This window comes from Gorilla gorilla, chromosome 15 (genome assembly GCF_029281585.2).
Source record: "Gorilla gorilla gorilla isolate KB3781 chromosome 15, NHGRI_mGorGor1-v2.1_pri, whole genome shotgun sequence".
In the NCBI taxonomy this organism is placed as follows: domain Eukaryota; kingdom Metazoa; phylum Chordata; class Mammalia; order Primates; family Hominidae; genus Gorilla; species Gorilla gorilla.
The window spans coordinates 106,341,154-106,367,762 of NC_073239.2; the positions used below are offsets into that span (position 1 = coordinate 106,341,154).

General features: G+C 47.5%; 1 protein-coding gene across 12 annotated transcripts in view; it reads right to left on the reverse strand.

The window, feature by feature from the left end:
- The window catches only part of FOXN3 (forkhead box N3), a 460,655-nt gene that overhangs the window by 241,672 nt on the left and 192,374 nt on the right, over positions 1 to 26,609 (reverse strand). For 9 of the 12 annotated variants that reach the window (XM_019009497.4, XM_055361192.2, XM_055361190.2 and 6 more), the window contains one exon: positions 14,138 to 14,694. In XM_019009497.4, coding sequence (XP_018865042.1) covers positions 14,138 to 14,680 — 543 coding nt within the window. In that variant the 5' untranslated portion in view covers positions 14,681 to 14,694. Of the gene's footprint in view, positions 1 to 14,137; positions 14,695 to 17,078; positions 17,100 to 19,022; positions 19,154 to 26,609 lie in introns of those variants that run through there. The other 3 variants (XM_031001544.3, XM_031001543.3, XM_063698105.1) reach the window with 2 other exon arrangements.

A 26,609-nucleotide genomic window follows, 5' to 3' on the forward strand; every position in this document is an offset into this window, starting at 1 on the left:
AGACCATGGATACAAATGCCTCACACGACTCCAAACAGCACCCAACAGGTCCTATGGAAATGTCACTTCCCACTTTCACACTCAGTCTTCCCCCTTATGCGTCCCTACCTCTGGCCAAGCCACGTCTGATGACTCAAGGGACCTCCTCTCTCCCTGTCGCCAGCCCCAGTCTGACTATCCTGAAGGAACCAGCTAATAAAATGCTGTCTTCAGGATTCTTCCAGTGGCACTGCTAAACCTTAGGAGTCCCCTTCTCCTTTGGCTTCCCCAACCACATAATTCTGGCCATTGCCCAATCCCCTGGCAACTGGCAGAAGCCACTCTGTAGCCTTCCTGGTCTCTTTTTATTTTGTTGAGTATCCTCCACCAGAGTTTTGTCATCCCCAGTCCCCAGGATAGAGTAATTATATTTTCCCCTATTTGGAAAATAACGCAATGATGTGGGCTAGTGCATAACAGTCAGCAAGAACTATTACCAAACCTCCTGATCTTGACTATTAGGACAACTTGTATTGGACAGCTGACATTTATTTCTGTCTGGATCTGGGGCTAGAGTTCATAATTTCTGGTAATCGCTCAACCCTGTGATTACGGGCACTTTGAGGGCAGCCGACAGGGAGAAGTAGTCACCAAAGAAAAGCTTTGCTAGTTTGGGAACTGCCAGCCCCCAATTTATAAACTTGGAATGAAAGAAAGATGAAGGCACCATGGAGATGACAAGAAAACGGAGGTTCAAGATAGTCCCAATGTTCTCTGGCATGTTAATCCTCATCACCTAGAAGAGGTATTCTGAGGGGACACAGGGAAAAAGAAAACACAAAATATTCCAAAGTTCCATATTACTTTTCTTTTCATTAGTACTGGGCTGGGCACGGTGGCTTAACACCTGTAATCCCAGCACTTTGGAAGGCTGAAGCGGCCAGATCACCTGAGGTCGGGAGTTCAAGACCAGCCTGACCAACATGGAGAAACCCTGTCTCTACTAAAAATACAAAATTAGCCGCACATGGTGGCACATGCCTATAATCCCAGCTACTCGGGAGGCTAAGGCAGGAGAATCACTTGAACCCGGGAGGCGGAGGTTGTGGTGAGCCAAGATCGTGCCATTGCACTCCAGCCTGGGCAACAAGAGCAAAACTTCATCTCAAATCAGCCAATCAATCAATAAAATGGTCTTCAAATGATCAAAGGCTTTCCTGAATTTTTTTGTTGTTGTTGCAGATATGTTTCAGACTCAAGCCCCAGCCCAACCCCAGATGAAGGGATTTTCCGAGCAGCTATCTTGATCCGGCGCACGGGCCCCTGTTCTGACCAGGGCTGAACACTTGGCCCAGGAAAAGGACAAGTCCTAGTATCTAAAATGATGACAAAGACAAGGCACAGAGATGATGGTGCTGATGCCACTGGGCACCAGAACCATCACATCACAGGGACTGGCACGAACATCCCAGCAGGGCAAGCCAACGGTGTGAGAAGGCAGGAATCAAGATCACACAGAGGGAGCTGGGCTGCAAAGAGGAGGCTGGAACAGATCCTCAGAGAAAGGCACAGATGAGCGTCCACGTGGCCGCAGAGGAACAGAGGAGGCAGTTCCAATGGCCGTGGACCTGAGATATGCTTTGTTGCTCTCTGACACTGCTCCCACTCCATGGGACTGGCTGTTATGTTTTTGGGACAAATACCGTTTTACTTAAGCCAACTCGAGTGACTCTCTTGTCCTTGCAACCAAATGTACCCTTGACTATAACATTCTCCTTTGAGCTAAACTAAATAAATTCTGCCAGGAGATCCCTCTTATAATCTATTTCAACTGACAGCGACTACTTTTGTCTGATTTATTACAGCTGTAAGCCCTTCCTTCTGGAAGGGGGAGGGGCTGCGATCTCTTTTAAAGCTAGACCAATTTTACACTGGCAGGGGCCGTGTGTGCGGCTCTACATTACAGCGCCCTACAGGATGCATCTAAACTAGTTTGGTCAGCTTATCCATTCCCTGAAAGCAAGGAAGCCGCCACATCAGTAACTCCGTTGCTAAGGCAACTGCTTACTTTCCATATCAACTGCAAACTCGTTGCTATGGAGACACATATACAAGAAAAATTCCTCTTTCCATCCAGGGACCAGATGGCAGAGAACTCGCAGAAACCATGGGTTAGGGGGCTTTGCTAAGTAAGATGTTTACTGGAGTACATTTCTCTCCTGATATCAGAGATGCGGCTGCCCCAAGCACATTTAGAAGTTGCACTCTCGGTACAAAAGTAAAGGTTTGTTCTCTTCTGCCTGCAAAACTACAGCTAGCAACTAGAGGTAAGTTATTGCTGAAATAGTTCTGAGAGGGTCTCCCTCTAAATGTAAACCTCCTTTGTTCTTATTTCCCATGCTGAATATACCCCAAAATGAATTTCCTAGTCAAACACTAATGGAAATAAATTTCCTGTAAGAACTGAAATAGAGGTTTGATTTCACTCTTTTTGATTGAGAGGTAATCCAGAAATCTCTTTATTTTCCAACACCTATGCACTGTGTTTCAGATTTATACCCCCACCCGAATGTCTCTACAGAGCTTGAAACTCATATAGGAAACTTCCTGACAGCTCGACTTAGATGTCCGCAAACCATCTCAAATTTAACATGGTCAAAAGAGAATGTTGGCACTAACGCCCATCCAATTTCCCAACCCAAATTTGCCCACACATGTTCATCTGCAACCCCCAACCCTGGCTCAAGCTAGCATCACTCCCACCATCTCTCTCTTGCACCACTGGAACAAGCCCCAGAGAGGTAGTTCCCCCTCCTGTCCTTTTAGACATAACATTCTCCCCTTTCTAATACACTAACTGCGACCCCGCTTTCTGTTCCTTGGACATTTTGAGCCATTGTCACCTCAGGGCCTTTGCACTTGCTGTTCTCTCTGCCCAGATCTTTGAATAGCTGCATCCCTCTTGCCATTCAAGGCATGGCCTAGTCAGATCCTCTGAGAAGCCTCCCACCATCCCACCCTCCTCCCCTAGTACATTATCCTGTTTTATATCTTCATTGCATGTAACACAATCTGGTACATTACCTACCCTGTCCATGGAGGGAACTACTATTTACCACTTGCCTCCTCCTCCTCCCCTACCCTCACTGCTACCCTATGGAAGGTCTAGGAGAGCAGCCAGGGACCCGCCAGAGGTCACCACTGTATCCTCAGCACCCAAAACAGTGCCTGGCACTCCACAAACAAGGGTAGCACGAATGAACCACTGCTGAAAATGCTTCTAAAATGGCTGAAGCCACTTATTTTCATAAATACAGAGTCCAATTTTTACTTTGCAAACTAGGGGCCAGACACAATGGCTCATGCCTGTAATCCCAGCACTTTGGGAGGTTGAGGCGGGCGGATCACCTGAGGTCAGGAGTTCAAGACCAGCCTGGCCAACATGGTGAAACCCCGTTTTCACTAAAAACAGAAAAATTAGCTGGACATGGTGGCGTGAGCCTGTAATCCCAGCTACTCAGGAGGCTGAGGCAGAAGAATCACTTGAACCCAGGAGGTGGAGGTTGCAGTGAGCTGAGATGGCGCCATTGGCACTCCAGCCTGGGTGACTCAACAGCAACAACAACAACAGTAGGTATTCTGCAAGACCTCAGAACCATAGCTGCAAACACCAGTTCTCAACTTTACAAGCCTCAAAGGAATTCGGCACACAGTGCAGTATTCCAGGAGTACCTACTGTGATGCTATGCCTTACCTCTGTGCCAGGCTCCCTGTACCTTGATTCTTGGAGATGCGGGACTTTTCTTCCCCCTCTACTATAGCCACGATTAGAGTCAGCGCTCACATGACGTGGCCTTCTAAAAACAAAGCATGTGCACATGTTCTGCTAGGTGGGTGTTTTCTGTCTAATGACATTAGTTAAATCACTTATCGGTCCTGTCCCTCGAGGAGGACAGTCACAGCCTTCTATGAAGCACTTCACAGAACTCCAATAAATAGAAAGAAGACACTGAACTCGACCCCACGGGACCCAGAGGGAAATCCCACACACCCTATGAAGACCAAAGGAAGAAAAGGAAGGGTAATTGGAGAGCTTTTTCCCCTGGGAAGCGTATAGCCTCTCTGCCTGTATTTACTGTCTCCTGCTGAGTTCACAAGGAAAGGTACTCAAACAAGCACACACACACACATACACAAATCAAAGACTTCATCCTGTTCATGGAACTGTCTGTAATCTTACATAGCAATCCATCAAGTTATTACTAAAAGAACGACTTCACACTACTCTCTATCTTCAACCGTCTATTTCCTTGCTTTTCTTCTTATCATCCTTGGCACAGACTACATCTTCACCTCAATCAAGCTACCGCTTTTGATGACACTAAATGCAATTTAACCAGAATCTCTTAAAGCAAAACCTTGGTTATTTGGAATGTTTAAAAAATGGGTCAGCATCTCTGCTTTACTTAAGTTACCAATGCAATTTAAAGTTTTCCATTTAGCATCCTAGCTCCTCCAACAAGTCCCTATTCTTATTTACATAACCTTCCAGCCGCCATCTCTCTCCGTCCTTTCCTCTGACGCTGTTCCAACACATCCCTGGGGTCCAGTAACATTTGCCTCCTAAACATCTAGACCTTTGTGGCAGAAAGTTCCAAGTTTGCTTGGCAACAGAATCAACATTTAACTTGGGGTTCCAATGGATCAGGCAAAAGAGTCCATTTCCCAGGCTTCCTTGCAGCTAGAAGTCATGTGACCAAGCTCTAGCCAATAAGATCAAAGCAGAGGGTGGGGTTTCTGGGAAAGCCGCTTAAAACCAGAAGTCAGCAAGACTCCCTCCTGTCCTTCCCTGCACTCCCCTTCTTGCTTCCTAAAATGGGAACATGCTAGCTGATGCCATCTTGGACCATGAGAAGACTGAGAATGGAAACCCACAATGCCCTAAGAACAGCAGAGAAGAGGGAATGTGCGTCTCTGTCTAGCTCCTCAAGACTTCTTTCATGTAATGGAGAAATACGCCCCTAGCTTGTTTAAATCATTGTTAATTGGTTTTCTACAATAAACACTCAAGCCTCCTTCTGATCAATCCATCCTTGGAGGTCTAATGCTCATTCCCACACCCGAAGAATGCTTTGTAACAGCTTATTCAAGTGAACATAAGGAATATTCAAAACTCGCCCATCACTATCTTTTAGCTTACCCAGAGCCCCTCTTTGGGAAAGGGAAGCCAGCCTAACTTTGAATGATACCAATCTCACACTGATCGGCACACTTCCAGTACTTACGGTAACTTATTCTTTTTTATTTTGCATTATGTTTCCTGCTTCCCTGGAATGTAAACTACTAAGAGTACAAAAAGCAAGAATCAAATCACATTTTTTTTTTTAATTTTTTGTTGTTGTTGGAGACATGGTCTCACTCTGTCACCCAGGCTGGAATGCAGTGGTGCGATCATGGCTCACCGTAGCCTCCACCTCCCGGGTTCAAGCGATTCTCCAGCCTCAGGAGAGTAGCTGGGACTACAGGCACATGCCACCACGCCCAATTAATCTCTGTATTTTTTGTAGAGACAGGGTTTCACCATGTTGCCTAGGCTGGTCTCGAACTCCTGGGCTCAAAGTGATCCGCCCCACCTCGGCTTCCCAAAGTGCTAGGATTACAGGTGTGAGCCACCACTCCCAGCCTAAACTCATAACTTTCAAATAGGAGGTCAGAGTGCCAACTTCCTATGTTATTTACTGCAGAGAATTATCCTGCAGCCAAAATGATTTCAAAGGGAAATCCCAGCCCAATGGGGAAGGTTCTGAAAACCATTTCTTGCTGGTTGGATATACAGGCAGTACATCAATGAAGTATCTGGTAGACCTATCCAGGTGCCACAAAGCCCTACCAAAGAGAATGAAACATTTTCTCAATAGGAAACAGGGGGAGATACTGGACAGATACATTGATAGGGCCCTCGGGCCCAGAAGCTTTCCCAGCAGCCTCAGACAGACCCCTATCCAGGTTAATGGCATCTTCCTGGCCAAGTCACTATGAGGAGTAGAAAGGTAGTGTATCCATGAAGGGCCAGAAAAGCAACGATGTGAGACAGAAAACAGAGAATACAAAGGGCATACAGCAGTGGAGTAAGAGCTTCTGCTAGAGAAGTTCCGCTAGCGAGAGGGAGACTCTGAGGGGAGGGCTCGCTGGACCATGAGTGCCTTACAGGCAGTGGCCATGGTACATTCAATTCTGTATTCTTTTAGCACTTAGTAGGTACTTTAAAAAGTTTGTTGAATAAATGAATGAATGAGCAGACAAATGAAAGGTTTGCCAGAGCAAGACAACGGAAATGTGCCCCCACCCAAGACACCTACTGACTGGAAGAAGAAGGAATGAACAGTCTGGAAGGAACAAATCAGCAGAATGGGGCTGCGCACGGTGGCTCACGGCTGTAATCTCAGCGCTTTGGGAGGCCGAGGCGGGCAGATCACAAGGTCAGGAGTTCGAGACCAGCCTGACCAACACCCCGTCTCCACTAAAAATACAAAAATTAGCTGGGTGTGGTGGCACGCGCCTGTAATCCCAGCTATTCAGGAGGCTGAGGCAGGAGAATCGCTTGAACCCGGGAAGGCGGAGGTTGCAGTGAGCCGAGATTGCACCACTGCACTCCAGCCTGGGTGACAGAGCGAGACTCTGTCTCAAAAAAAAAAAAAAAAAAAAATCGGCAGGATGGGTCAGGGAGCTGCGCTTTCTTGGGATCACAGGATGCTGGTATGAATGGCTTCCTATTCCAGGGCCTGTGACAAGGGAGTATTTTTATTTCTGGCCCCTCAGAGACCCTGGTAAACTCTCAACCTTCTGAGGTGACATAGCCTATAGCACAGACAGCAGAAAGCAGCCCGCCTGGCAGTAGGCACCGGTGAGAAGGAGGCCGTCTTCAGGGAGAGCCATTTCCGACGCTGGGCAAGGCAGCCCCAGGTCGAGGATGAAAAGGATTGTCACTTCACCCAGAGACCACAGAGGAGTCTCACACACATTACAAAATTACACATTCCACCCCACCCAACATTACACTAATTCTTAGGAATTTACACATCCGAACCAGACCACACTGTCTTCCAATGAGCATTATTTATCCAAAAAAATAGTAATAATAAGTCATCTCTTCCTCCTAAAAGGTCCATCAATGAGACAGGTAGGTTGACTGGTGTCACGGTTAGGGGAAATGCTCTTGATTCTTTATTCACGACACCAAGAAGAGAAAACTAGAAGCAACTGCTCACGTGGGGTGCTGACACATAGAGGTGCAACCTCAGTTTCTTTTGTTGTTGTTGTTTTTCTTTTTGAGACAGAGTCTCACTCTGTCACTCAGGCTGGAGTGTAGTGGCGTGATCTTCACTCACTGCAACCTCTGCCTCCCGGGTTCAAGCGATTCTCCTGCCTCAGCCTCCCAGGTAGCTGAGATTACAGGCGCCCGCCACCAGGCCCGGCTACTTTTTGTATTTTTAGTAGAGACAGGGTTTCACCATGATGGCCAGGCTGGTCTTGAACTCCTGGCCTCAAAAGATGCCCCCGTCTTGGCCTCCCAAAGTGTGGGATTACAGACGTGAGCCACCACACCTGGGTGCGACCTCATTTTCAAAACTGCCTTTGAAAAAGAATCTCATCTACCGAGAGCAAACATGAAGAGAACAGCAAATTAGAGACAATTTGTATCAACAGTGTACACGCAGGGAGAAAAGCTTCCTCACTTGGCTCTGATGCCACTGAAGGGGTCCTATGAGGCAGGGGGCTCAGGATGGAGCCTGGAAACCGGAAGCTGAGCAGACAGTTGTGTGCTCTGTGCAGATGCAAGAACTTTACATGTGCTGACAATTGAGCCCCATCTCAACGGTACAAAAATATACTCTGTATTTGCCTTTCTCTATCCTGTGCCCCCAGAGTTAATTCTGGGTTTATTTGGGTTATTTCAATCCCCTATAACCCATATTCACAGGATATTTAAAGGAAGCACAGAGAGATCATCTACAATGTCTGCTATACTGAGAAGGCCTAGGCAAGCACGAGGGGTAAGCACATGCCCTTCAGAATTGGAGGGAATCGGGCCAAGCATGGTGGCTCACAATTGGGAGGATTACTTGAGGACAGGAGTTCAAGACCAGACTGGGCGACACAGCAAGACCCCATCTTTACTAAAAATATATTATTTTTGGAAACAGGATCTAGCTCTGTCACCAGGCGATCTTCCCAACTCAGCCTCCTGAGTAGCCGGGACTACAGGTACGTGCCACAATGCCCAGCTAATTTTTTTATCTTTTGCAGAGATGCAGTTTCATCATGTTGCCTAGGCTGGTCTCAAACTCCTGGGCTCAAGTCATTTGCTTGCCTCGGCCTCCCAAAGTGCTGGAATTACAGGTATGAGCCACAGTGCGCAGCCCTACAAAAAAAAAAAAAAAATCTTGAAATTAGCTGGATGTGGTGGCATGCACCTGTATTCTCAGCTACTTGGGAGGCTGAGGCAGGAGGATCACTTGAGCCCAGGAGTTCAAGGTTGCAGTGAGCTATGATCATGCCAGTGTACTCCAGCCTGTGTGACAGAGAGACCCTGTCTCAAAACTAAATTAAATAAATAATTTTTAAAAAGTTGGAAGGAATTAGGTTCCTTCCAGTTAGGTTCCTAGTAAGTTCTGCACTTACTAGCTGTGCAACTTCTAGCAAGTTACTTAACCACTCAGAGCTTAACTCATCATCTATTTTAAGAAAGAAAATAATAGGGCCTACTTCATAGGGTTTAGTGAGGAAGAAATCAGATACTGCATATGGAAAGCACAAAGCAAGCATGCCTATATTTATAAGCTAAAATTGTATTTAAAGCACTCAGCTCTGGATATAATAAACATACTTTTGTACAGTGTTTCCTTTATAAACCCTTTGATGACAATGTTTTTTGTTCAAGTAGCAAGAGGAAAGGTTAAAAAAAAAAAAAAGGCACAGAAATAGAAATACACACATACCTTATAATCCAGTCTGGAAAAAAATAACTGCATTCTACTTCTCATTTACAAGTACTCAGAGAGGTTAGTACATGCTAATCTTACACTCCTAAGTAAGACCTGTATTTAGGGAGTGTAAAACTTAATCCCAGACATTAAAACTCTACCTTAATTGATTTAGGCACAGATCATCCATAGACAAAATGAAAAAAAAAAAAAAAAAAACTAATGAGGAACTTTATAGAGTAGGGAACAGTGACCTCATGTGAACCCATGGCTCAATCTCAGCTTCCCCAAGACGGGGATGACCAGGCTTCTGGAAGTGATATATCCAGAATGTGACCCAGAAGTTCGTACTTCCTTCCATTTGACAGGAAATAGAAGGAGAGAGAGAAGCAAGTTACACGAAATCACAAGGAAGTAAACAGAATGCAAGTACTCTATAGTGTAAGCCATGGGTCTCTTTTAACAGGGAAGGGAATGAAAAAGTAAAGAGGGCATAGGAGTGCTGCAGACTGACACAGACAGGAAACATCACAAAAGGCACTGCAGGAACCACATTTGGACCCTAATTCAAACAAACATTTTGTAAACAGGGATATCTGAATATGGACCTGGTATTAGGCAACACCAAATAATTGTTCATTTTGTTAGGGGGGACTTTAGCATGGTTGTTATGTAAGAAATTGTCAATTATTCTTATGTATACCGAAATGTTTGAATTGTAAACGTCATTTGCTTCAAAATACTTCAGCAAGGCTGGGTGCAGTGACTCATGCCTATAATCCACAGCACTTTGGGAGGCTGGGGCAGGAGGATTGCTTGAGGCCAGGAATTTGGGACCAGCCAGGGCAACATGGCGAAACCCCGTTTCTATGAAAAATACAAAAAAAAAAAAATTAGCCAGGCATGGTGGTATGTACTTCTAGTCCCCCCTTCGGAGGCTAAGGCTAAGGCTTGAGCCTGGGAGTCTGAGGCTGCAATAAGCCATGATTATGCCACTGCGCTCCAGCCTGGTCAACAGAAGGAAACCCTATCTCAAAACAGAAAACCAAAAAACAACTTCAGAAACAGCGACAACAAAAAAGAATAAATAAAATAAGTGTGACAAACCTTTGTCAACTACTGAATCAGGATGTGTGTTATGGGGGTATATCAAGTCATTATACGATTCTAGTTCTGTGTATGTTTGAAAATTTCCGTGATTCAAAAATAAAAATAAAACTCTTATCTTTTGAAGTCCTTTAAGAGATAAAACAAAAGCCAAGCTGTCTCTTTTGCCTTGACTGACTCATTCATGAGAACATGCTCTTGATGAAATCTCAGCAACTGGAAAGACCTCAAGAGGGCACCTAGTTCAGGGATTCTCAAACCTGGCTCCATACTGGAAACACCTAGGAAGCTTAGCAGAACTACCAGTTTTCCCCAACCCACCTCACACCTAATGAATCACAATCTCCAGAAAGGGGCCCAAGAAAATGGGAATTTTTTTTTTTTTTTTTTGAGACAGGGTCTGGCCCTGTCACCTAGGCTGTATCTCGGCTCACTGCAACCTCCACCTCCCGGGCTCACGCCATCCTTCCATCTCAGCCTCCCGAGTAGCTGGGACTACAGGAGTATGCCATCATGCTCAGCCAATTATTTTTGTATTTTTTTAGAGACAGGGTTTCACCATGTTGCCCAGGCTGGTCTCAAACTCCTGCACTCAAGCAATCCTCCTGCCTTGGCCTCCCAAAGTGCTGGGATTACAGGTGTGAGTCACCGTGCCCGGCTGGGAATTGTTTTTTAAGTGCCACAGGTGACTCTGATGTAATTTAGTATGTTCCCTCCCCAACATCCCAGCCAAACAGTTGTCCAGCAGGGTATGTGTTCCAAGCCCTCAGGGACAGGGATCACACAGGATTCCACATTTTCACTGCTACGTCAAGCCTAACCGTATTCTTCACTTTCAGAAGAAAATTAAAAGTGGAATAGCTAATTCACTGCATACAACTTGCAAGGTTTCAATGTTCTCGTTCAATTTAAGGTATTTCTCACCAACATTCAGGTGCATTTAGTCACTGTGTTGAAGGCACCTTCAGTGTGGGAGCTCCCGCCAAATAAAATCTCATAGGAAAAAACAAGTTTACCCATAGAGCTAAAGGAGCTTTCACTGGGCAGAGTATCAGGGAGAATGCCATAGTAGCATACCCCAAGTGACTGGGCCAGGTCAATGCCCTGGAAGGACCTGGGTGTACCTGAGCATACCTGGGAGCCTGCACCTCTCACAGCAGCCACAGCTGGCCTGGGGGAACCCAAGAAAGAGGAGAAAAGTGGAAAAACTCACACCTCTTGCTTTGTTCTCACAGAATCGCAAATGCTGGGAACAAACTCCCAACCACAAAACTGACTGGCATTTGATCAGAAACATGTCAACACAGGTCAGGATGGCTGGGAAGCCAGAACTGAATATTTCATAACATTAAGAATCTCAAGTCTTTAAAACCATTCTCTTTCAACAGGTGATACCTGAATGTATCTGGATTGACAATCTTCATCCCTGGAAAACATGACTCCCAGAATCCAGCGGTGGGGGAGTGGGGGGTCGCATGGGGGGAGAACAGCTCCTCCCAGTGTGCCTCAACACAGGGCATCCAACACCCACTTGTCACTCCCAAGGCTGACTGATGAATAATGTTCCCAAGTCTTGCTGCACGCCTTGGCGTTGGTCTTTTCTAACATTTCAGAGTGTGCATTTGCTAAATTACTTCTATGTGCACCGGCATTATGTCAAACACGAAGATTCAAGCATGCAGGAACTTGCAGACTCGTTTTACACCAAACTAAACGCCCTGTTTGTTGCTTTATCACTGCTGTGAGGCTTTGGGGGACCTGAGCAGCACTTTCTTCTCCACGTTCTCAGTCTGGAATTGCTTTTGAAGACTTTCCCTTTCTTGCCACAAAGACCCACCTATACAGAAGCTTTAAATACCACAGACTTGGTTCTTTACAGAGGAGCAATGAACGTCCTCTAAGCTCAAAGAATAATCTTAAAGCACTCAAAAAAAGCCAAGTCCAGAGGTGGCTCTCCAAATGCCCAACCTGAGATATGGAGGGAAGGAGAAAGAGCTTCATGGTCATGGAAATTCCTCTCCCTGATTAAAGGGGCATACTCTGATGGTTACAGCTACACAAAAATAAGGACCTGGAGAGGAGGGAACCAGAAACTTATGAATATTCAGATCTGCACGCTCGACCCAGGCATCATTTGCACCAGTGATCAAAGTAAATCTCTCCTTAGTGCCCACATCTTTCCTCCCAGGCAACACCCCTCCCCAAGCCCTGCGTCCCCACCCCCCATCTCAAACAGAAACCGAGTGAAGAGCATTTGCACACAAACATGTCCAATTTGAGCAAGGAGCAATACGGTTGGCCACTTCCTGATTCATACTCTCCCATGCCAAAGACAAGGAGAATATTCTTAGGCTCAAGATTCTACTTGAAATGGTGACATGTTGCCAGAGAGAAAGAAATTAAAGGCCCCAGCCCTGCACAGCCACTGATCCCACACAACAGTGGTCCTGCGCCCGAACCTGAACTTCAAAAAGAGGGAGAACCAGCACCCCAGCTGCACACAGCAGCATTATTAACACAACAGACAAAGCGGGAAAACACAGTCACATGAAAACTTAGTGGAAGGAACTTTCTCTGGCAATTTATCTTAATCGCGGCTGCATTACTTTTCAGGACTCAAAGTCAGATCACAATTTTGTTTTCCACTTCTTAACAGCTGCCCAATTTCTACTAAACCTATTATGTTCCTTAAAACAAAAATAGGCCAGGCGTGGTGGCTCATGCCTGTAATCCCAGCACTTTGGGAGGCTGAGGTGGCTGAATCACTTGAGCCCTGAAGTTTGAGACCAGCCTGGGCCAGCATGGTAAGACACCATCTCTACAAAAAGTATAAAAATTAGCAGGGTGTAGTGGCACACACCTGTGCTCCCAGCTTGTTCGAAGGCTGAGATGCGAGGATCACTCGAGCCCAGGAGGTCAAAGCTGCAGTGGGCAGTGATCACACCATTGCACTCCAGCCTGGGTGACAGAGCAAGACCCTGGTCCCCAAAAAAAAAGAAAAAAAAGAAAAAAGAAAAAAGAAAGAAAAAGAAAGCAAATTATTAAAACCGTCTTCTTTTCACTGACCATGAAGTACAAACTATGGCTTTAAAGCAGGGGTCCTCAACCTGGGGCCATGTACCAATCAGTGGCCTGTTAGGAACGCGGCTGCACAGTAGGAGGTCAGCATTGCCACCCGAGCTCCACCTCCTGTCAGATCAGTGGTGGCATTAGATTCTCATAGGAGCACAAACCCTACTGTGAACTGTGTATGCAACGGATCTAGGTTGCGTGCTTCTTATGAGAATCTAATGACTGATGATCTGAAGTAGAACAGTTTCATACCAAAACCATCCCCCCTTGGCTCTCCACAAAATGTGTCCCTAGTGCCAAAAACATTGGGGACCTCTGCTTTAAAGTCAATATTAAACTTCTTAAAAGTCAGTCTCTAATGGGACCCTCACTCTGAGCCAGGAATTTCAAAGTTGTCACTTATACAGACACCAGATTTCATGACAGTCACCTGGGCAACTCATGTCTGTTTAGTCTGCGAGCATAAGTATACTCAAGTCTCTTCCCAATGTTCATCACTGTCCACTTATTCCAGAACACTGGAGAAATTTCCCTTCTCCTAGTTCATATTCAGGGAAAAAAAGAAACACCATTTTTCTCTAGCCCATGGTGGCAGTTTTTCTCAAATATATATATATGCATATATACACACACATACTTCATGGTTAATGGCTGTCCTTGGAATTCTGACCTTTGTTAAGACCCTAAAACCAAAGTGACCCATCCACACTGAGGGATGTTAACTGAGAACTAATCAATTCTGCAAACCACTGTTTTATCTTTATGGAAACTCTATCAGTGGGAAACTCTCAAATAGTACAAATGCTAATAAACAGTACATAACTAATAGGCTTAGGGAAAGGAAATTCTTTAAAATTATCTAAATGAATTAAATAGAATAAAACCCACTTACAACTGCTACTTCAATGTGGTGAATAGAAATTCATTTTTAATAGAGAAAATTTTTAAATTAAAAAAAAAAAAGAAAACCTGGGGTTCCAGACACAGAGGCTTACCTGACTCCTCTCTTTGTCCACTTTCTTAAAACACTTATTCAATGACAAATTGTGTCTCACTGAGTTTTTCCACCCAGTAGGTGCATTTGCAAAATATGGAAAATGTTCCAAGATCCAGTTGTAGATATCCTTCACTGGCAGGCGCTTGGTTGGAGAGTCCTCGATGGCCATAAATATGAGGCAGCTGAAGGAGTAGGGGGGTTTGCAGTTGGGGTTCTGCCTGGCATCGTAGGGCATGTCAGAGTGGGCAGGGGATGGGGGGGTGTCATCGTCCAGGTCCTGGACGGGGCTGACACTCCTGAGGACCGACTCCCCAAAGCTCTTCAGCAAGTTCTTGCTCTCGTGCAGCCAGTTCAGGTTGGTCAGCTCTTCATCTTCCATGGCCCCCTCTTCTAATCGGATGTCAGGCAGAGAAAAGTCGAGGTCATCGTCTTCCTGAAGGGCCTTGGAGAAACCGCTGCCCCGGTAACACTGACTCAGTCCACTGGAGACACTAATTCCTGAGCTTTCTGGCTTCTTACTGGGAGGCATGACTGGACCCATTTACGTGAAGGCTCCTAGTAAAGACATCACAAAGAAATGATGAGCTGGCGAGGCCCAAAACAGAAAGGCAGACTGTACCCCTCTGATCCTGTTGCCTCCCTCTGCCGCCTCTATGGAACCCCTGCTACACAGGAACACCACCTTGTGACTCCCACACTAAGCAACACAATCCCACAATTCCACCAGAGAGATAGGCCGATGAGAAAAATCAGCCCGCCATTCATACAGCAAGGTGACCTGATGCCCTTAAATAAAATAAGACCGGTAACACCGGCCAGGCACGGTGGCTCATGCCTGTAATCCCAGCACTTTGGGAGGCTGAGGCGGGACGATTGCTTGAGACCAGGAGACCAGTTTTAAAGTACGTTAAATTTTACTGTGAATTATTTTTTCTTCCAGAACAGAAGAAAAGCAAGTAACTTCAGGTACCACACAGAATACATGGGAATGTAAGATAAGCCATTAACTGAAATTAGAGCTGGTGAAAAAAGTCAGGAGAGCAACTGCCAGTTTCAAGACAGCAAATTCAATTCAATTCAACAAAACATGCCATAGAATTCTATCCCTCCACCCCGACCCACCACCATCCCCATTTTTATCAATGACCTAGAACACGGAGTAAAATAACATCTGATGAGAAAAGAAAACGAGGAGATGGTACGTTTACAAACAGAATGACCCCTACAGACACAAAGCATGTTCAACCCTCCAGCACCCGACGTAACACAGAAAGAACAGTAAAGATAACCAAAAAGGTCTCCCACTCTCTGTAGCGCTAAAACAATATGCTTGGTTTAAGACTGTTAGGTTTTAATCCCCCCCACAAACAAACAGTAAGAAAATCAAGCATTTACCTAGAAAACAAATGAACAGGCTGGGCATGGTGGCTCACGCCTATAATCTCACCACTTTGGGAGGCTGAGGCAGGAGGATCACTTGAGCCCAGGGGTTTGAGACCAGCCTGGGCAACATGGCGAAACCCCATCTCTATGAAAAATACAAAAATTAGCCGGGCATGGTGGCATGTGCCTGTAGTCCCAGCTACTTGGGAGGCTGGGTGGGAGGACTGCTTGAACCCAAGAAGCTGAGGCTGCAGTGAGCCATGACTGTACCACTGCACTCCAGCCTGAGCAACAGAGCAAGATCCTGTCTCAAAAGTTTTGAAGAAGGGAAGGGAAGGGAATGGAATGGAAGAGAAGGGGGAAGGGAACGGAAGAGAAGGGGGAAGGGAAGAGAGATGGGAAGGGAAGGAAGAAGAGAAGGGAAGGAAGAAAGGAAAGAAGAAGGGAAAGAAGGAAGGAAGGGAAAGAGAAGGCAAAGGGAAGGGAAGGTAAGGGAGGGGAGAGGAGAGGAGGGGAGAGGAGGGGAGAGGAGGGGAGAGGAGGGCAAGGGCAGGGCAGGGCAGGGCAGGGCAAGGGGAGGAAGGAGGAAGAAGCGGGAGGGGGAGGAGAAGGAGGAGGAGGAGGGATGGAGGAGGAGGAGGAGGAGAAGGAGGAGGGATGAACGAACATATTTAAAAGCAAAGACATAGGCCAGGCATGGTAGCTCATGCTTGTAATCCCACCACTTTGGGAGTCTGAGGCAGGAGGATCCCTTGAGCTCAGAAGTTCAAGACCAGCCTGGCCAACATGGTAAAACGCCATCTCCACCAAAAAAATACAAAAATTCGCTGGGTGTGGTGGTGTGTGCCTGTAGTTCCAGCTACTTGGGAGGCTGAGGTGGGAGGATCACTTGAGCCCAGGAGGTTGAGGCTCACTGCACTCCAGCCTGGGCAACAGAGGGAGACCCTGTCTCAAAAAAATAAATAAATAAAATAAAAAAGGCAAAGACATGACCCTTCTATGTCTCTTAAATGTTCATTAACACCACATCTAAAACAACTGCCACTTCACCTGCAGAAGCTCTATTAGGGAATTCTAGAAGGCATAATCCTGGGCACTAACCAACCAGCCAAGGGTGCCGGTGAATTATAGTACCTTCCCTCTTCCAAAAGGTAGAACCTGCTAGACGAAAGGCCTAAGGGGGAGCTGTGGTGAGAGGCCCAACCGGTTTTTTTTTTCTTTTTTGAGACAGAGTCTCACTCTGTTGCCCAGGCTGGAGTGCAGTGGCGCAAAATCCGCTCACTGCAACCCCTGCCTCCCAGGTTCAAGAGATTCTCCTGCCTCAGCCTCCCAAGTAGCTGGGACTACAGGCGTGTGCCACCATGACTGGTTAATTTTTGTATTTTTAGTAAGACGGGGTTTCACCATGTTGGCCAGGATGGTCTCAATGTCTTGATCTCACGATCCACCCGCCTCGGCCTCCCAAAGTGCTGGGATTACAGGCGTGAGCCACCGCGCCTGGCCAAGATGCCCAACTCTTAAGGAGAGAAAACTTCATGAGGCATTGCAGTACAGACCAGGCAGGATGCTCCAGACGTCTTGGGTTCACTCACAGGGAATATTTCTTTCTGTCAAATAAGAAGGTTACCCTGACACATTTCAGACAAAAAAACAAGCTAGCATCTTTTGGCTTGGGGATACAACAGAGTCTGGTCTGATCCTGCTTTTAACTTCTTTATGAACGAATTATAGCACCACTTGTCTTTCTTAAAGTCTCCTCAGATCCCATCAGAAAATTTTCTGATGACCAGCATATGCCCACAGTAGAGTATAAAACAGAACTACCCAGCCACTGAAGTCAACTTTAGCTCTAAATCAAAGTTTTATGTCTCCTGAGCTTCCAAACAGGAAAATTATATCATGGCTGACAGTAAAGTAATTTGATTGCACTGTTGCTATGACAACATGCTGCTCTCTTTCTTTTTAATTTGCTTATTTGTCAGTAGCTTCCCAGAGGAACTAACACGCTATTCTCCATGTTTCCTTTTGTTTTAAACAAACACTGCCAGCAATATGGTTTTAGGAGAAAAAGTGGCATTGTCACGAACAGAGGGTTATGGGAGTTCAGTACCCTTGGATCATGTGTGCGCTTTGTGCTGGGACCCCGTACTCTCCAACCACTCACTGCATCCCTATAAATCCCGCATTTTATACCAACAGGGTGAAGAGCTGCTGATCACTACAGTTCCATGTAAAAACAAAACAAAACAACAATAACCAAAAAAAAAAAAAAAACAAAAACAGTTCCCAGAAACCACAGCTGAGGAGTTTTCCATTATTATACTCTAACTACAGATTTCGCCAAATCTTTTTTTCCTCCTGTTTCAGAGGGAAAAAAAAAGAATCTGGATCATGTGAGTTGCAGTTAAGCAAACATTTTTAATCTGCTGCCAACAAGGCTGCTCCACCAGATACGCAAATAGTTATTCACTGGTGACCTCCTTACAACTTTTCTCTGCACACACACACACACACACCCTCTTTTGTTTTTTTTATGACTTGCTGTGTTTTGTTACCCTCTTTATTTTTTAACGGAGAAAATGCGGCAAGAAAGCTTAGTTTCTCGCCTAGTAAACAGAAGGTCTCCAAATAACTGACAAAGACATTACTGGCCCAGCTCTGAACAGATGTTCGATGCGAACTTTAAAAAGTTAAGAAATCCTCCCAGAGCCGAGCAGTCGCGAGTTTGGGGGGCCGGGTCACCCCCTCACCCAGCACGCGCGCGCGCGCACGCACGCGCTTCACTCTCGTCTACTGTACTTGTCAAAAACATTTCAAGGGGACCTGCGGGAGTGGCGATTGGCTGCACCCCGCGTCAATCAGCGGCGTTGCCGGGCAACGGGGGAAACTGGTCTTCTCCCCGTATACTGGGCAATTGGGAGCTCGCATACCTTCACTGCCGGTCAGATGTCATAAACCTTTTATTGGCCGCACCGCGGCGAGCCTCGAAAACAAATCAATAAAAGCCCGCCGTCCCCCAACTTATCCAGGGCCCAAGGAGGGTTTCAAACAGGGCCGGGATGAGGGGGGTCGGGCCTCGGGGGTCTCCGGAGACGTTCGTTGCCTGTGCCAAGTCTGCACAGTTTGGCCGGGGGGGATCTTTGTTAGGAGCCTGTTTCTCATCTTGGGGTCCCCACTTGATCGGAACCCCCTCCCCGGCCCGGAACGGCGGGGACCCCGTCCTCCGCAGACAATACCAACTCTGTTCCTTGCAGGCGTCTTTTCGGAAACCGAGGCACCGGGAAGCAGCACGCACGTCGGGGCAGGAAACTCTTCGGACCCGGCAACTTCCCGGCCCGGAGGCTCCCGGGGTCTCCACCCGACCCTCCCCCCAGGACCTGCGGGGTCCCTCGTCTTCCGAGAGCGGCGAGGTAGTCTCCAGGACCGTCTCGGACGCGCCTCCCGCCCCGGGTGCCCCCCGAGCCCACGCGGGAGCCGGCAGGAGCGGGGCGCAAACTCACCTGGCCGGAGCGGGGCACGGGGGTGCGGGGGCGCCGCTGCCCTTCAGCAGGAGCCGACAAACTTTCGCGGGCGCCCGGCGGGCATCGCTCGGTGGCCCCGCTAAGGACGCGCGGGCGCGGCGCGGCGAGCCCGGGGCGGCGGGCGGCGGGGGGCGGCCGCGGGCGCGGGCGGCAGGGGCGCGGGGGTCGCGGCGCGGCATGGGACCTGCGGCGTCCGCCGGGCGCGCCGCGCGTCCTCCCGCCGGCCCCGCCGCTCTCCCCGCCCCGTCCCGCCTCCCGCTCGCCTCCGCCGCGGCGCGTCGGGCCGGGGCGCGCCGAGCGGCGAGAAATTGTTTCCACTGCAAACAAAAAAAGGCGACACATGACCAGGCAGGAGGAGGGGAAGCGCGGGGAGGGAGGAGGGCGGAGGGAGGGACAGAGTGGAGGGCGGAGGGAGCCGGAGAAAGGGAAAACGTGGGCCTGGCCGCCAGCGGCCTGGGGCGCGGGGCACTGACCCGCCCGGGCGGACCCTGCCCGCGCCCCCCGCGCGCCCCAGCACTCAGCCAGGGCCGAGGCCGGGGCTGGGCCGCGCGGCCTCGCCTCTTGGGCCCCGTGGGGCGGGGGTGACCGGCGCGGGTCCCGCGACCCGGGGCGGCCGCGACCGTGGGCGGTGGGGCAGGTGGGGCAGGCGGCGCGTGCCCTGTCCCCTCCCCGGGCTCCGGCCACACGAGCGGGCCGGCGCTGCGCTGCTGGCAACGTGTCGCGGGAACGCTCCTACCCCATCTGCATGCCTTACATGGCTCGAAAGTAAAAATAAAAAGAATTACGATGCGGGCGAGGCTTGTGGGGGTGAGAAGAGGAGATTCCACGTCTCCCTAGTGGTGCGTCCTGATAGGACCCCCAGGGCCTTCCGAGCCCTCTCCCAGCGACCACCTCGTGTCCCGGAGGTAAGCACCGCAGCGTCCCACCCAGGTGGCCGCGTGTCTCCCGAGGGAGGGCCGGTGGCCATTACAAGACAAGAGGCACCGTCCTAAAGGCCACGCCGGTGGGGCCTCTCAAGTGGGTTGTGCGGAACGCCCCGGCCGGCCTAGAGTGAAAACAGGTCTCATTTCCATCTCAGTTTGAGCTCTCAGGAACCAGACTGACAATTCGCAAGCCACCCAGCGAAATGGTGCAGCCACCACTCTTAAGTCTCTAGGCACCTCCAAATAATAGCACCCACTGCTAAAGCCACACCAACCAGCCGCCTTGGGAGAGGATGAGAGGAGAGAGTCCAACAGGACACCCTGGTGGTGACAAAAATAAAAATGTGATTGCACATTACTCCCAGGTAGCCAAATCGGTTGGTTCCTCTACAGAGGAGAAGCCCAGGGCACCCTTCCTGCCACCCCCTCCTGAGCCAGTGGACAGGACATCGTGAGCGGTCTGAAAACTACAGAAAAAACAGCGAGTAGACCTGGAGAAAGCTTTCTAGCATGCAGTACTTTTAAACCTAGCCAAACGGAGGGACTAAGGGAAACACCAGTTAGGCTTCTGAAATTTTTTTCTATCTCAAAAAATAGACCCCCCCCCCCCCATCTGAGAGTCATTCCCCCTAACAAAGGTTCAAGAGGGCAGGTGACAAGTCTTCAGCAAAGATGTGCCTTTCAGACTCACCGGAGACCTTACTACTTCCAAGTTGTGTGGCATCTCCCCATCAGGAGACAATTCGGAGGTGGAAGCCCAGGGGTAGCCTGAGGTCATCCAGCCCCACCCCTTTGATTACTGAGCACTTGATGCGACCTACCCAAAGTCACTAAGCAAAAGGCACAAGATGGCAGAGACAAGTCAGATGATCTTTGAGGTCTCACGCCAGAGATTCTCAGGGTTAGAAGTGGTAACAAAGCCAGGATGAGACAATGTGTACCCTGCTCTCCTGTAGCTCCGGCTAATGCAGGTCCTGACCCTCCATCAGCGCGTCAGTTGAGGGTGCTTATTCTCCGCCAGAGGAACCAAGGCCAGAGACCTTTGTCCAAGCCCTTGCTGGCCTAGAGAGGACGAAGTCGCCCCCTTACATCTTCCTCTTCCATCCCCAGCCCCCAACCCCACCCCCAAGTCCCCCAACTACACTCACACAATAGCCAGAAATCTCTTTATATTAAGTAGAGGTGGTACCTTATTTTCACCGGCCCCAGTCCCCTCCTGCTTTCTCAGAGTTCAAAAAGAGGGGATGTGAGCCAAAGGTGATTGTACATGGAATATGTCATTCCATGTGTGTTTTTGCTTCTTGCATTCTCAAACATATTTCTTAATTTCTCTCTCCCATTACAGTTGCAGCAAGAGATGTGAGAAGGTGTCACCCTGAAGAGGAAGTGGTGGACCAGCCCTGCCTGATGTGGACAGCAGGGGACACATGTCTGCCTGTCTGTCTATCTGAAATGGGGGAAAAAATGCTGAAAGCCAAAGGAGGGCTTAATGTGGCCTTTTCCACCTTCTAATTCCATAGAACCTCAGCTCTGGGACTTGCTTCCTGACCTAGGGTGCAGGGGCCAAATTTGTTTAGGAACAACCCCATTCACAATTCCCCTCATGAACTTTCAGAAAGGACCCTTGCATCTTAGGTCCTGAGAAGTCACAAATAAGCAAGCTGAATTGTCTAATGTCTTGTCTACACTGTTTTACAAACACATTTAACAGCCGAATTGTATATGTGCCCTAGAAATCACTTTGAGAAACACTTATTTCCTGATAGAGGACTTGATGGGACCATTCTGCAGCCCCATCTGAGTATGGGCTGGAGAGTACATAAGTATCTGGGAGCTGGAAGTCCTCAATTCCAGGCTTATCTACCCCCATCAGCGTGGGACCTCAGTTCCTCCTCCAAGGAGAAGAGCGCCCCTCCCTTGATGTTTTGTGCATTCTTTTGCTAAATGTTTCTCTGGTCAAGAACTTTAATCCCCCTACACACACACTGTATTGGTTATTAGAGCAGCATGGCTATTTATGGAATAGTTAAGTATAAAACCCGATATACCTTGCCCCCCTTGAAGCAGTACAACTGAGTAGGTGAGCAGGTGCAGTCGGGAAGACCTGAGAGACTGCCCAAAATAGGAAGAGTCCGAGGCAGGCCTGGAAAGACAGTCTTCTGGGGAGGGATCCTGCAAAGAGACTCCAGTACAAAGGATATATGAGAGGAAATACGGGGAGGCTGGGCAGGCACACACCGCTGGGCTGCACAGAACCATATTCCTTTCCTGCTTCCCTCTATAGGTGACTCCACTCTCTACCCTGCAGGTTGGCTTCCTCTGCTCAATGATGACCACACAGGGCTGCCAGCAGCAAGCCCTGAGGCCTTCTGACTTTTAGCACCCACCACCTTTGAACTGCCTCAAGCCTTCCATGACATAGTTTAACTTCTCAGGGAAATAGTGTGATTGGCCTAGCCTGAGTCACATGACTCCCCTCCACGCATGGCCCCCCACCACTCCCTACTGCTAACAGCTGAGACAAGGGACATGGTGAAACATCTGGGGAAGGGAGGGGAGATGACTTTGGAAGTGGGATATCTAATAAGGGTGGGTTGCTGTTTAACCTGTGGAAATGGGGAAGGGGTGTTCTTGACCTGAGCTTCTCACCTGGGGATGCCCATCAGAACCATCCAGAAGCCACACCTAACCAACTAGAGTCTTCTAGGATGGTGCCTGGATATGGGCATTTTGAGAAAGCACAAGGGGATGATTTTGCTTACAAACTGCTGTTCCAAGAGAAATCGATGGCACAGACTTACCAAATCTGACTTGATTGTAGTAGAAGAGGAACTCATTCACTGAACAAATATTTGCTGAGTGCCTACCAAGTGCATGGCATTGTGTTAGCTGCCAGAGATAGACGGTCTTTGTCCCTACAGAGCACACAGATTAGTGGGTAAGAGTGCAAGCATCATATCACCAAACTCCTTGAATAGCAGGGTGAGCAATTTATATGTGTTAAGGTCAGAGGGCAAAGGTGGCTCACTGAATATTTTTGAGCCCAGAAGTTGTATTATCAGAGATATGAATTAAAAAAAAAAAAAAGATAAATGGGGATGGTGGATCCAAGATGAATTTCAGGAGAGTAAGGGAGAAACTGGAAGATCAAAAACCAGCAGAACAACTCAGAAATCATTGCAGTAATTCATACAAAACAGAATGAAGACTGTTTTAAAAAAAAAAAAAATTGGGGAAAAAAGGCTAAAATAGTGGTTCCTTCTGAATGTTAAGAGTTATGGGATACTTCTTTTTTGTGTGCTTCTTTCATACTTGTCCATAGTTTCTTTCTTTCTTTTTTTTTTTTTTTTTTTTGAGACAAGAGTTTTGCTCTTGTTGCCCAGGCTGGAGTGCAATGGCACAATCTCGGCTCACCGCAACCTCCACCTCCCAGGTTCAAGTGATTCTCCTGCCCCAGCCTCCCGAGTAGCTGGGATTACAGGCATGCACCACCACACCTGGCTAATTTTGTATTTTTATAGAGACGGGGTTTCTCCATGTTGGTCAGGCTGGTCTTGAACTCCTGACCTCAGGTGATCCCCCTGCCTCGGCCTCCCAAAGTGCTGGGATTACAGGCATGAGCCACTGCACCAGGCCAAACATATTGCTGAGAATTCATGTGAAATCGTGCAATTGTCCGTGTGAGCAATTGGTTTATGGTGTTTCCACCCAGGGAAAGATTTTTTTTTTTGAGATGGGGTTTCGCTCTTGTTGGCCAGGCTGGAGTGCAGTGGCACCATCTTGGCTCACTGCAGCCTCTGCCTCCGGGGTTCAAGCAATTCTCCTGCCTCAGCCTCCCAAGTAGCTGGGATTACAGGCATGCACCACCACGCACGGCTAATTTTTGTATTTTTTTAGTAGAGACGGGGTTTCTCCACGTTGGTCAGGCTGGTCTCGAGTTGCCAACCTCAGGTGATCTGCCCACCTCGGCCTCCCAAAGTGCTGGGATTACAGGCGCGAGCCACCGTGCCGGGCCCCGATATTTTTCAAATGGTCTACAATAAACACCCATTACATATATACATACATATATACATTAATTTATTTGACAGAGTCTGGCTCTGTCATCCAGGCTGGAGCACAGTGGTGCAATCATAACTCACTGCAGCCTCGAACTCCTAGACTCAAACAATCCTCCTTCCTCAGCCTCCAAGTAGCCAGGACTACAGGCGCTTGCCACCATGCCAGGCTAATTTTTCTGTAGAGATGGGGTCTCGCTATTTTGCCCAGGCTGGTCTCAAACTCCTGGTCTCAAGCAATCTTCCGGCTTCGGCCTCCCAAAGTGCTGGGATTACAGGCATAAGCCACTGCACCTGGCCCATTACATTTATAATGTTATAAGGGGGTTGAGGGGGCGTCCACTGGAGCAGTGGTTCTCAAACTTGTGTATGCATAGGAATTACCTGAAGGGCTTGTTAAAACACAAACTGCAGGGCCCACCCCCAGAGTTTCTGGTTGGGGAGGTGTGGGCTGGGCCTGAGGATGTGAATCTCTCACAAGCTCCCAGGTAAGGCTGCTGGTCTGTGGACCCACTTCGAGACCCAGTGAATCAGAAGAGTCAGTGAGACTGGAACAAATGAACGCAAGACAGTCTTCAAAGGAAGAACCAAGAGGATTTGTCAAATGATTGAATATGAGAAGAGGGGGAGATTATGTTCAAAGATAACTCCTTAATCATGGGTTGACTAAGAGTCTCTTTGAGATAAGGTCTGAGAACGCTGTTTGTAAGAGTAAAAAAACTCCTCACTTTCCCGCTGTGGAAAAGAGACAGCGCCCCTCGGCTGGAAGACCCTTAACATCTTGGTGTGTGTAAAGTCTTGGTCAAACATCATTTGAACTTTCTGGTCACCGTCTCTTGGGATTTTCCTTTTGTGCCTTCTTGCTGTTTACTTGACAGATTCTGAAGGGTGGAGCCTGGGAAAGGGCTTATTAGAATTTCTCCAGCAGGGAATGGAGCCAGGCTTACTTTAAGAGGGAAGCGGGGTGTGTAGTGAGGGAAAGTACAGCTGAACTGGTAGGGTGAAGTTCATCAGCTCAGGTGCCCTCACCAAACCTGAGCTTGTCAAGCCGGCTGCTGGAGGCAAAATGGAAATATAGAACCTGTCAACTCCTCTTTGAGCATAAACACAAGTGTGAGCCAATGATCTAGAATCCAGATTTACTCAATTAATTCCGTCAACAAGTAAGCATCTAGCTCCTCTATGCCCAGTAAAGAGTGGAGGGGACTGGGAAGAGGCCAGGAGAAACAGAAGACATGGCACCTGCCCTCAGGGAGGAGTAGGTCTATGAGCATTTATAAAGCAACCACAAATAAGCAAACACACACACAGAGTCTAATACCAAGACCAGTAGTGGGGAGGCGCAGTGGTTAGACACAGACTAGGTTTGTACTCTGATCTTACCACTTACTAGCAGGTTAACCTTAGTCAAGGTTCTTAACTTCTTTCTATCTACCTAGTTTTCACTTCATAGGACTGTTGTGAAGATTAAATAAATTAATCTTTGTAAGGAACATAAAACAGGGCTCTGGCACTTAGTGAACACTGTTTTTATTAAGCCAACAAATCAAAATGAAAATCTTGACATATTAGACTGCATACCAATTTAGAATTGTGTGTAAAATGAGGGGTCATAAATAAAATTTAAAAACAAATGAAATATTGGCCATGCAGATGAAACAGGGTTAATATTTTAAATTTATAAATCTTACAACTCAATGAGAAAAAAATTATCACTCTAATAAGAAAAGGGGCAAATTCACAAAAAGAGAAACAAAAATGAGACTATCCCCATGAAAAGACGCTCAAACTGTAAAAATCAAAGAAATGCAAATTAAAGCAATTGTGATGTCTCATTTCATCTATCAGAATGGCAGAGACTTAAAAGAACTAACCATGCCAATGTTGGTTGAAGGCACTGGTGGGAAGTGGTATAACTTTTCAAGAGGACAGTCGCAAAACAAATTAAAATTTCAGTGAGCACGGACAGCCACTGATCCTAAATTTCCAACTTGTAGGAATTTATCCTTGGGAGATTCTATAAGAGAGTTAACTTCCCCACCAGACTGACTACTGGGAAGAGGCAATAAACCCCAGGAAAGCAGGACTCCAGCCTATTAGATTCAGCAGTGCACACCTGGCATTTATGCCTGGCAGAAGACACTCAATAAATATGTATTGAATAAATTAACTGAAGGAAGCAACAATGTATTTAGGAGGATTTTGCTGGGACGTTGTTTAAAATCACAAAAACTTGGAAATTGCCGAAATAAGAGGCCAGAGGCATATTATTACATTCTGTGGGGGCACAGTGGGGCCATGTTCCCTTTGTTCCCTTTCATTTGCATTTTCCAGTAGTTTTAAGTGAGGCTTTCCCTTTTCTGAATCATTTTCACATTCTCAGAGACTGTACGTGTGAAACAATTTGCAAACATTTCATAAAGTAAGAGTTTAGGGGAAAATGAATATGTTGGCAAGTGCTTCACAAAATTAAAGCATTCTGTGATCTTTTCAATCAGGAGGGACAAAACGATCCCCTTCTGAAAAGCCTGGTGCTCTGAGCAAACAGGAGAATTGCTAAGTACAACAAACATTATATCCTGTGT